The sequence below is a fragment of the Leptonychotes weddellii genome, chromosome 10, assembly GCF_054177405.1.
Source record: "Leptonychotes weddellii isolate Sample4059 chromosome 10, ASM5417740v2, whole genome shotgun sequence".
In the NCBI taxonomy this organism is placed as follows: Eukaryota; Metazoa; Chordata; class Mammalia; order Carnivora; family Phocidae; genus Leptonychotes; species Leptonychotes weddellii.
Window position 1 is genome coordinate 5,844,877 of NC_138378.1, and position 12,054 is coordinate 5,856,930.

General features: G+C 45.3%; 1 protein-coding gene across 2 annotated transcripts in view; it reads right to left on the reverse strand.

Annotated features, from left to right (window-relative positions):
- Positions 1–10,222, reverse strand: part of CASS4 (Cas scaffold protein family member 4) — a 29,538-nt gene extending 19,316 nt beyond the window's left edge. For both annotated transcript variants that reach the window (XM_081832546.1, XM_081832545.1), the window contains exon 1: positions 9,587–10,222. In XM_081832546.1, the coding sequence (XP_081688672.1) occupies positions 9,587–9,622 (36 nt within the window). In that variant the 5' untranslated portion in view covers positions 9,623–10,222. The remainder of the gene's footprint in view (positions 1–9,586) is intronic.
- Positions 10,223–12,054: the final 1,832 nt, after the last annotated feature.

Below are 12,054 nucleotides of genomic sequence, written 5' to 3' on the forward strand. Positions count from 1 at the left end.
CTCCCGCTACCTTCTTCTTCTTCTTTTTTTTTTTTCTTAACATATCTTGCATTATTTGTCTCAGAGGTACAGATCTGAGATTCAACAGTCCTGCACAATTCACAGCGCCTACCAGAGCACATACCCTCCCCCTGATAAATACATTTTAACTCAGGTGTGTATGTTGCCTAGTCACTTATCAGAATTGGATCCTGCCCTAAGAATTCAGAACACAGCTTACATGTAATTACTGGTAAATAATGATACATTTTTTATAGCAGAATACCATACAGCCATTTAAAAGAACGAGGTAGAATATATATGAGTTGATGTGGAACAATCTCCAAAATATAGTATTAATTTAAAAAAAATCAGGAGGACAAACTGTGTGTATGGTATGTCCCCATTTATGCTGTTGTGAGCATAGCTTCTTTCTGAAAGATGACATAAGTTTTTGGTTGGGGCTTTTCCTCTGGCCAGGGGGACCAGAGCCCCGGAAACTATAGAGATTTTGGGATTAAAGGAAAACACGCTTTCAGTCCATGCTCATTGGTACAGTTAGAATTTTGTAAACCATGAGTATGTGTTTTAGTTTTAAGAAAGGATTCTGTTCTATTGGAAGAAAATGGCTTTATGTTGGTAAACTTGAACAACTGGCGGTCATTAATCACTCCCGTCCATTCTACTCTGATCAGATAGAAGGAACCTTGCCTCCAAGTCAACTTCATCTCGGCTGAAAGCAGTTTTCCCCACACAAAGTCATACCACCAACAGCGAAAACTAGGACGACCTGTTGTAAGACACCAGAATTGGTGTTGCCTGTCTCTACCACGGGGAAGGGCAGCGAGAAAGACCTGCTGCCCCTTCCTCCCCGCCCCCCCACCCTGGGCCTGTATTCTGAGGTCTGCAGTTGAGATGGGACCACCACTTCTTCCTTTTCTCCCCACCCCACCACCCCATTTCCTGTGTTCCATGTGTCCCTCCTTCCTTCTTCCCTCCTCTTGAAGAATCTCCCTTGAAAACCATTGTTCAACAAAGAAGCTATTGCCTTAACTTCTGTTTTCCCTCACAGATTTCAATAGCTTTCCAGAGCAACACTGACATTGACAAGTACAATTATTCCGCAAGGTTTAGGGAACTAAGTGTCACGGAAGATAGCAAAATGGTATATTTCCTAATCAGAACTCGCCCTGGGACTTGCAACTGTATTCGATTACTCGCCTTTCATGTGTCATGCCTAATGTGGTGAGAGAGTTCGCTGGTGGTATCCTGGAGCTTGAGACGGCTCTGCTTCAAGAATCTGCATTTTAGTCTCGGAAATATTTAGGCTTTTTTTTTTTTTTTTAATGAGGTGACAGCTGAGTAATTTCTTGCATCATCCTACGACATAAAGAAGGGTTGTTTCTCTTGGAGCTGGTTCTTAGAGACTTAGCAAAGTGGGTAAAGGAGAGACGCTGAAGGAAAGCTGCTGTTGTTTGTCAGAGAGGCCGTGGGTATCAGCAAGCTTCGGCTCCAGCAGCCTCTGAAAAAGTGGATGAGCTCTCCAGTGAAAGGTTCCAGAATGTGGACAAAGTGACCTGAAGTCATTTAACTGGAAGTGAAACACCGAAATACCCTTTTCCCCCAATTACCTTTATGTTTAGAGTAACACTTAAGCTTAAAAAGAAAATTAACCGAGGGGCACCTGGGAGCCTCCAGTCGGTTAAGCGTCTGCCTTTGGTTCAGGTCATGATCCCAGGGTCCTGGGCTGGAGTCCTGCATCCAGGGAGCTTGCTTCTCCCTCTGCCCCTCCCCCTGCTTGTGCTCTCTCTCTCTAATGAGTAAATAAATAAACTTAAAAAAAAATTAACCAAGTAGAATATAGCTTTTTAAACAAAGTATAAATTCTCCCTTCTTGGTTTCAAAGCCAAAAATGGGCCATAGAGCAACTTTCAATTACTTCCACTGGTGTGATAGCTATCTGAGGAGCATCATCACCTGCTCCCCTAACTTAGGGAAAAAATTTGAAATAACAAGTAACGGACCCCTTAACATGGCTAATTTAGAGTCCCAAACAGTTTGAATAGTTGCAAGAAATGATGCCAGCAGAGAGAAATGCAGATACTCACATTCACCTTCATCTTGATCCTTTAAAGAAAGTATTTTTAAAGGTGATTATTCCATATCCTGGAAAACACTGACAGAAATTGCTTGGGAAGGGAAGTTCTTCGGTGGCAGTTTGTGTCGGAGGTGTGGGTCTCAAACATTTGTGTGTGAACAGTGTGCTCTTCCTGCAGCAGTTCTCGCCAGCAGATCTGGGCTGAGCCCAACAGCCCTGGGCAAGGATGGGGCCGGCCACACCATGCATTCCCTCCATCTGCCCCCTGCTTCCCTCCTACCCCCATCCGTCTGGGTGCCAATAGCCATTGTGGTGGGAATAACCCTGGTGAACTTGGAAGTGAGAAGCTATGTGAGAGAAAAAGAACAACTTAAGTCAAAGAGTGATTCCTTGTCTTCCTAACACCTGTAAAAACGGCCCTGGATGACGGTGTCATCTATGAAAAAGCACAAACGTGAAGTGATTTCTCCACCGTAACATCGACCTCTGATCCCTCCAGCTTTCAATTCTTCCTGATGGTTCAGATGAAAAAGCCCCTCATCACAGGACTTCAGTAGCTGCAGAAGGTCCTGCCCACTGATGAGACTTTGAGGAAGTGACTGGCCAGAAAAAAATTCCAAAACCGCCCAATGGAAGTGAAGTATTTTCTTCCCTGAGGCCTGAATTCTGTGGTTTTCCAATAGGTTTGGGTCTCAACCAGATCCACTTGTTTGAATCTACTTCCCCTATTCATGGGAACCTTGCTAGAATGTACTTTTAGTGCTTCATTGATTTGACAATTATATATTAAGCACCTACTGTATGTCTGACGACGTGGGCTGGGAGAGGGGCGGGTGGAGCGAGCAGCACCAGGTCCCCTTGATCTAGGATCTCAGGATTGAAATGATGCAACAAGAAACCAGGCCTTCTAGTAATTGATTTTTTAAGATACGGCCCAAGACGGGCCCTGTTATACCAAACTGTGTCCTTCAGTCCGTAGAGCCCTAGAGATCCAGCAGTTCTATTCCTTGCCGTCCCCCCTCCAGCACCTCCACGTTCACTCCTGGCCAGCCTCGTCCTTGGGTTATTGATTAAGATACCTCGTTTGGAAAAAAGAGAAGTTGGAAGCAACTTCTGGAAGCTTCCTTTCCTCTCTTCCTTCTTTCTTTCTCTCTTTTTTTGAAGGGAAGAGAAGAGGAAAGGCAGGGGGGATACAAGAAGGTGTTCTGTGCAATTGTACCACCTCCGACGAGGAGGACACTTTATCTAAGACTGCTTCTTCAACTCCGTATGTCTATTAATGGCTTCCTGTCATAGCTATGTGCCCTCGGTACTTTTTTTTAGTTAAAGTAAAATGTTAAATGAAGCCAATTAAAAACAACTCTCCCTAAGCAACGTTACTTATAAAATTACGTTTGATGAGCTAGTTTTAATTTTTTCTAATGCACATGACAATACATAACTGACATTAGAAAAATGTTCTATTCATGACCCGCATCTAAGATCGTCTTGGATGCCAGCAGTCAAGGTCCCTGCAGGGTGTGATTTTTTCCATCTGGTTGATCAGGAAGAATTCAAAGCTGGCCCAAGCCATTTAACAGATCACAGAAAAATAAGGGAAGGTTCATGCCTGTTCACCAAATTCTCCATCCCCCAGGGTAATTTCTAAGGGTGTTAGGAAAGCAAGGAGCCACCCTGTGATTTAAGCTCTTGGTCTCCCCCTCTGTGGGTGCGAATTTATTCCAGTCCCTGGGCTTATTCATTTTGTTGTTAATAATGGGCTACAGATAGACCCATTGCAAGTCTTACTTGGGAGACCACAAGGAAGGTTAGGGACGGGTGTGTGTCACTGACCATGTTGATCTCACGATGCTCATTGATCGCCTCGCTTTGGGCAACATCATGTAGGAAAGAAGCAACTTGAAGTACTCGCTGTCTATAACCGACTCTGGTGCCCTTTCAACCTTGGGGCAAGTATACACTCTGAACCCGAAGCCAACATTCCACAAAGCCCTTTTTTACTTTCTGTTAACCAAAGGGCAAACATCTCCAAGGGAGAAAGACCCTACTGCTTTCTCATCTCACTTCTTCTGTTTCTTCTCCCCAGATAACAGACTACCAGTAACAGATGCGTAGCAAAAGCTGCTTTTGATTCTATGCAGAAGCAACACTTTAAAGAAAAAGAACAATAGTGTACATCCAGTAACTTCAAAGCTCCCGGAGACATTCTCTCTGGAGTGGGGGGCCACACAGGGAGCCAAGACGTGCCTGTGGATAACTTTTCAGTGGTTTCCGTGTTTTCCTGAGAGGGGTTTGCAGAGACGGCAAAGCCTTGACGCAGGACCCTGAGATGCTGTCCCAGGCACAGGACACATTGCCTTCTTGACATTACCTCTGTTCCCATGGTGTGGACACAAGCGTCCTCTTCCATTCCAATCCACAAGTGGCTTATGAGCAATACAGCTGGACACGGTTCCTAAAATATTTATTTCCCCTTTTTGCAAGTCATGTTGGAGTATCCAAATATCACTTCTCCCTGCCTCCCACCTCTGTCCTTTGAAGTTATTCCCCTCCAGGCACTTGTCATTTCCTCCCTTAGTCATCCTAGTTCCAAAATGACCATGTTCTGTTTCTAGAGCTGCTTCCCCATTCAGTGATCATGCAGGCCACTTTTCTTTGAATAGTCTGGTAACTCTGGGGGTCGTGAGGCTGTTTTGTGTAGCTTTTTTTTTTTTTATAGTGAGCTCTGTAGCAAAATGAAACAGGAGTGACCATATAATGTGATGGACTTTTTATGAACTAAAACGACAGTTTATTATATTGAGGAAGGGGCCGAGACACTTTTGTCCTTGGTGGCATTTAGAACAGTGAGTGGCACAGGGCAGGCCCTTGATAGTTATTGAATGAATTAAAGGTATATTGTCTGGAAATAAGGTTGGTAGAAAACAAACATCGGTTTCACAAAAAAGGGGGGTGTATATTGAACATGCAGTTCAATAAAACCTATTTACACCTTTATTTACTATTCTTTCTGTTCACATCTGCTCATGGTTTCAAATGTCAAAAGTTTTTTTCAAAAGGCAGGGCAAGCGATTTTTTTTGTCCGTGTCCATTGAGAACAGCATGGCAGCCTCCAAAATGGAAAGAGAGGCCACCCGCCCTTGTCTCCTGACTCATCCCCCTGCTTCTGCTCTTCTTAGCCAACAGTCCATTTGTTGCATAGTAGCCTGAGTGATGTCTTAGAAACATAAATTAGACCATGTCATCTCCTGCTTTAAATAGGCCAGTGGCTTCCTTTGCAGTTAGAATGCACCTCAAAGTTCTTACAGGACCCACAAGGTCCTATGTGAACAGGACCCTACTTCTCCCTCCAATCTCATTTCTGCCCACCCTCTCTCCTTGTCCCTCTGCCCCAACAACGCTGGGCCTTTTTTACTGATCCTCCACCATGCTGAATTCCTTCCCCCTGCAGGGCCTTTGCCTTTGCTGTCTCCTCTGCCGGGAATGTTTCTGCCATCATTCAGGTCTCCAGAAAGGCCGCTTTCTGTCCATCACCTCTATCAGATCATCTTGTTTTATTTTCTTTATGGTAGTTATCACCAGCTGAAACCATTGTGTCCAGGTACTCATCTACTGACATTCTGACCTCACTAGAACATCAGCTCTGTGTTGATCATCCGAACCCCAGGACCCAATAACTACATGCTGGGTAGATGGCTAAACGATGGACAGTGAACTGTGTTCTCAAGCTGGCTGTTGGACCTGGGCTGTTTTGCCTTGTGAGACAGGTGAAGGTATGGAGCTGCTGGACAAGGTCACTGGGAGGCTGCAGGTCCTTGTGACCTTGACTTCAGCTGCAAAGGCTCAGATCTAAGGCAACACCTGACCATGGGAGCAGGAAGAGGGCCAGTTCTCGAGAGTTGAGGCTGAGTGGGTCAGGCTGGGGCCAGAGAGGGGTTAGGGAGCTTAGATTCCCAGGTGTCTGACAACTAGGAAGTCCTGTCTCTGACCTTGGGGCAGGGCAGGGCTATGTTGCAAGGGTTCCATCTGCACTCTCTGTGACCTCCCACTGATTCACACACACTCAAAGCGTTTATTGGGCACCAACTATGGGCAGGCACTGCTGTAGGCACTGGAGATGCAACACTGAATAAGAAAGCCCAGCTCTGTCCCTTGTGGAGCTCACGCTCCAGAGGGGAAGACAGATGATGAACAAAGGGAGAAACAATTGGGAAAGATGATTTCAGATGTTGATAAAGGAAGAGGAGGCGGAAGATGAGAATGACCAGGGAGGGTGTGGCTGGGGAGGTGACTTGGATGGGGCAGTCCAGAAAGGGGTCGAGCAAGCAAGTGAGCGAGTGTGGAAGATGCTTGTGGGGAGGCCCCAGGGATCCAGCCCCCAAATGGAACATCCCAAGGCAGGGGAAGGGGAGGCAGTGAGGTGGGGGGGGGGACCTGGTGGGATGGGGTCAGGCTGGCCTTGTGGCCATATTAAGTTCTCTGCACACATTCCCTCTTGCCATTCCTCAACAAAGACTGAGTTAAAATGTCTTGCTTCCCACCCCAGAGGTCCTAAAGGCACAAGGAGAGCCTGCAATTGCTCCCCACCCACAAACGATGTCCCCAGTGCTCTTAACCAGAAGCACTGAAGCAAGCTCCATCTGGGCAAGTGGCAGACGCATCGCCATTGGGTCTGTCTAGACCAGCCCTGGGAATGTTGGCGATTTTAATTCTACGTCTTTACTGTGACCCTCCTGGAGGGGCTCGAGGACGACTCCACCCAGAATTGGAATGGAAGAGGGCTAAAGGATATTTGCTCTTTACTTGAGGCCGGATCCGAAATGTTAAGGACATCTAAGAACATTTAAATGTGTGTAAAACGTAAATATTATTTTTGATCAGTTCTCTGGACATCTACCCTTTAGTAACAGGGAAAAGACACTTGTTTGAAAACTCCTTTCAGAAAACCAAGTGAGCATACGGCCGTATTGACAGAAGAGAGAAAGTACTGGTGGTAGAGAAAATACTGTGAGAGAGTAGGTTTAAAATAGAATCAAGTTTCAGAAATTCTCAGAAAGTGAAGGAAAACAAATACCATGCTTCTTTGACTCTGTAATTCTCCTTCAGTTCTAGCGAGACAAAGATGTCTGTGCCCAAAGATGCCAATTTCAATATCACCTTTCATGGTGTGCACTCATGGGCACACACGTGTGGGCACACATGCACACTCAGAAGTGAATACAATTCATAACACATGGGACTCCATCACTAAAGTACACGCAGACTCTATTTTCATAAATAAGGCACTTTTGAAACTACCCAAAATCCCAAACAAAGGTTTACATATAATAAAATCACTTATTCGCCCTGTCTTCTAGACCTAACTTTCCAGCATTTCTCGAACGGAGTTGAACATAGAGTCAGCCAGCTACCGTCCAGTAAGCCAACAAATGACGTGTTAGACAGACCACTTGGCCACACATGACGAGCTTCTACCTCTTGCAAGTGTACTGCTCCCAGTGTTTCCTATCACTAATATCATCATATTTATCTTCCAGTTTCTCTTGGTTTTATACAAGATTTAGGGAAAACCTAATGAAAGTCAGCTATACAAAGGCTGCTGGGCACAGAGGTAAAGACTCTACTTATACGGAACCGTTGGGTGACAATCAGCAGCAGCAGGGGACGGCGTGATGCGCAGTCGCTGGTCACCACCCACTGTCCGCAGGCCACCTTCAGGGTATGAGAGGTGTTCCGGGGTGCCCCCGATGGACATGAGGGTGCTTCAAAGCCAAATGCACCAAAACTGAGAACCACTTACATGGTATGACCCCAGACTGCATTGTGTCACCATCTAATAAAAACCAACTAATTAACAATAATCAAGGAGATGAACTGTGCTAAAATAAATGGAACTCTAATATGTATTGTTAATTGTAAAAGGTGAGAAGCTCAACCGTTGTTCAGTTAGTGCTCCTGTTTGTAGAAAGCCTTTTATTTATTTTTATTTTATTTTCTTTTTTTAGATTTTATTTATTTATTTGACAGAGAGAGACACAGCGAGAGAGGGAACACAGCAGGGGGAGTGGGAGAGGGAGAAGCAGGCTTCCCGTGGAGCAGGGAGCCCGATACGGGGCTCGATCCCAGGACCCTGAGATCATGACCCGAGCCGAAGGCAGAGGCTTAATGACTGAGCCACCCAGGCGCCCCTTGTAGAAAGCCTTTTTAAAAGCATATTATATCATATGTGCATTGACAGTTTGTAGGGGACCCAACAAACCCTGAGCTGAGGTTGCCTCTGGGCTAGGAGTTGAAGATGTGAGTTCTTGCCCTCGTACTGCTGTGATGTAGACTGAGTATTAGAAGGATGTTATTAATTCAACGTTAAATTTCCTTGCCTGGGATCATATTGGAGTTGTGTAGAAGAATGTCCTTGCTTTTAGGAGACACATGTTGAGGTGAAGCGTCATTTAGGGGTGAAATGTCATTATGCCTACAATTTGTTTTCAAATGGTTTAACAACAGTAACAACAAAGTGTGCGCACACGTGTGTCTAAATATACACAAGTAGATGCAGACAAATGTGACAAAGTGCCAGAAATCAGTGAATCTAGGTAAAGGATATGCAGGGATTTACTGAATTACTTTTTCCCCTCCAGTTTTCCAATGGTTTAAATTTTTTTCAAAGAAAATAGTTGGGTATAAAATTCTAGGGTAGCTTAGATATTTACACGCAATCCATATAAGAGAGGCTGTCATAGGTTACTCGGTTACATAAATTCCACTGGTGACATCCATTGTTATTATTTTAATACTAAGTAACATATATGTAATTCATATAAACAAGCTTTCCCTTTAGTAACTGTTTCATTTTTTTCCCCGTTCTACTTCACATTTTAAAAAGGCAGAGCGAGAAAATCCTTGAGCTTCATTTTCCTTGTGTCCCAGCTGTTTTTCCTTTAAAGCAGCCATTACAACTTTCTAAATAGTGACTCTTTTTTTGATTCATGCCGCAGACTTGAGCCCCACTCACATGTACCAGTATAAAAGTTCCCGGGAAATGGTGTGCGGAATGCCCCCTGTGGACTCAGCCCACGGGAGGCTGAAGCCAGATCTAGACTCCGCTCTTGGGAAGGAACACAGAATCAACCAGGTCACCTGGGAGTGACACTAAGTGTCTGCAGGGTCCAGAGAGAAGAGAGGTCAAGGTGGGCTGAGGCCGAGCCTCACATCTTGCTCGAGAAGTTTGTTAGAAAGCGAGTGGACCCAAAGGGATGGATGGGTTGTGTCGTGAACCCCAGAAACTGGCTTCTGCTAGGAAGTCATTTGCAACCATCTCTGAATCAAACTGGCAGTAGCTTTAGAACACATTATCTTTTCCACACTAAACTTACGTTAAACTTCTCCATCTCAAGCTCACGTTACTAGTATTTACGACTCCACTAGAAACTTGGAACGAAAATCGGTCACTGTCCTTAACCATAACGGGTTGTTTTGCCCCTGCCCATCCAAACAGCCCCCGTCACTCACCTTGGGCGCACCATCCATGATGCCTGCCCCCTTCATCTTGGTGTGGAACAGCTCCCGTGAGCTCTCCAGCTGATATCTCCGGCTTCAGAGGAGGATTATGCAATGTCACCGCATGCCTCTGGCCGGTTCTCAGAAACTGAATTCTATGGAGTTATCTGACAACACAGGAAATTGTCAAAACGATTCTCCCAGCAGGCAAACTTTCTGGAAAGCACAATAAGAGGAAAATGAAGGCGCTGATGGAGAGGGGACAGAAATCCAAGCCACACTCACTCCTCGATGCTTGGCATCTCACTTGGTCTATAAGTAGAGATTGTCACACATTTGCTATGTGAAACCACAAAAGAAGAAAAAAAACAAAAACGCTCTTCCGCTTTATAGGGTGCAGTTCCTACTTTGAGAGCTCAGGGTATGAACGCTCCGCATTCTCGTCCCCATAAACACTGTGAACAACTTCCACCAAGCTCATTCTTCTGATTAGAGGCCGCTAGGCCAAATTGGTGATCGTGGTCAGTGTCTCTTCCTTCCTGCTTCCTAAACTTGCCCCTCAAACAGCCAGGAGAAAACAAGTCAAGGGGAATGCCCTAAAGGACCTAGTCCCGACCCATCTCTCCTCCGATACACACTGCTCCTCGCTCTGACCCCATGCTCACCTCCTGGTCTTGGCTCACAAAACTTCATGATGAGCATTTTCCGAGCGCTGACTCTGTACCAGGGCTGCTGAGCACTTTTCAGTACAGTTTAAATTATCTCTCTTTTTTTTTTTTGCGAGAGAGAGAATGAGAGAGAGCAGGAGAGGGAGGAGGGTCAGAGGGAGAAGCAGACTCCCTGCTGAGCAGGGAGCCCGATGTGGGACTCGATCCCGGGACTCCAGGATCATGACCTGAGCCGAAGGCAGTCGCTTAACCAACTGAGCCACCCAGGTGCCCTAAATTATCTCTTAAATCTCACCCACCCATCGTCTGAACTTGAAACCACAGCACTGGCTCATTGCAGTTCAGCATTACTTGTTAAGTCTTTTTACTGTCCCTAAATTCGGACTAAACATTCAGAGAGAACGTACAGGGAAGAAGACTCCTTGTTAGGCACATTCCCAGTTTTATTTCATTTAAATGAACTGGTACCCATTCTTCCGAGCCTGGCTCAGGTTGCATTTCCAACAGGTGGTCTCTCCCTATTGCTACCTTCCTGCCATTACAGCGCTCACTGTCTGGTCTGCTGGCTATCCGTCGCAAGTCTGAGCGACGGATAGGACCAGGAAGGACTTACTGGTGGGAATAGCTGACTGATTTCTGGCTGAGAAATTCATATTTTCAATTGTTATCATCGTTGGAAGTTAACTTCCGGGGCCAAGTAATTGACGTGTCGCAGATGGGAGCAGATAACCGGGAGGGAACAATGACCCCACAGAATGAGAACACAAGCTGACTTAGCAACAAGTTCCAAGTGGAGATCCACAGAGAGGACGATAGAGATGGGAGAATGGGGAGTAATTCAGGGAAGGCTTCATGAGGAAGGCAAGATATGAGAAGCAGGGGCCGATCAGTATAGAAGCAGAGCTTGTTTCTAGCTGCAACACCATGAATATGCCAAAAAGAGATGGAATTAGCAAGTTCCATTTAAGGTAACCAAGCAGATTCAGATGGAAGAGCAATGAGTCCTAAGGGCTGAGGTTATGAATGACAGCCTGGACTAGCAGAAGGATTTTATCCTATTAGTTTTTACAGATAGGACAAATCATTAAAGCGGTACTCCTGCAAGGCATAGAGATAGAAATACTTGTAAGGCAAAGCCCTCTACAAAATAGCAGGTGATTTCCATGTCGTTGAATGTGAATCTGGACATTGTTTGGGGGTGTGCCTCTTCGCTCCTGCTTTCTTCTGGCCCTAATCTGCACCTCTGTGTTCGTGGGCGTGGGTCATCCCGCATCTCAGATGAGGAAGATGCAGGCACGACTGAGCTAAGCCTGAGGTTCACATTTCCAGGGTGGGATCGATTAACCTCAATTTGATGCTTCCATGTATATTTAGATGTCATTATGTCATGATTTTGTTTTAAAAAGTCCTTATCTCTCAGACATACATACTGAAATATTTACAGATAAAGATCTGAGAGTTGCTTCAAAATAACTCAAGAGAGGGGAAAAAGGCTAGAGGTATATGTAAAAGATTACCTATGAGTAGCCAGCTGGGGAGTCTGAGTGATGGCTACATGGAAATTCATTATACTGTACTGTTGACATTGAATTAAAAAAAACAACAGCTTTATTTATTTTTTTTTTAAAGATTTTATTTATTTATTTGAGAGAGAGAGAATGAGAGAGAGCAAGCACATGAGAGGGGGGAGGGTCAGAGGGAGAAGCAGACTCCCTGCCGAGCAGGGAGCCCGATGCGGGACTCGATCCAGGGACTCCAGGATCATGACCTGAGCCGAAGGCAGTCGCTTAACCAACTGAGCCACCCAGGCGC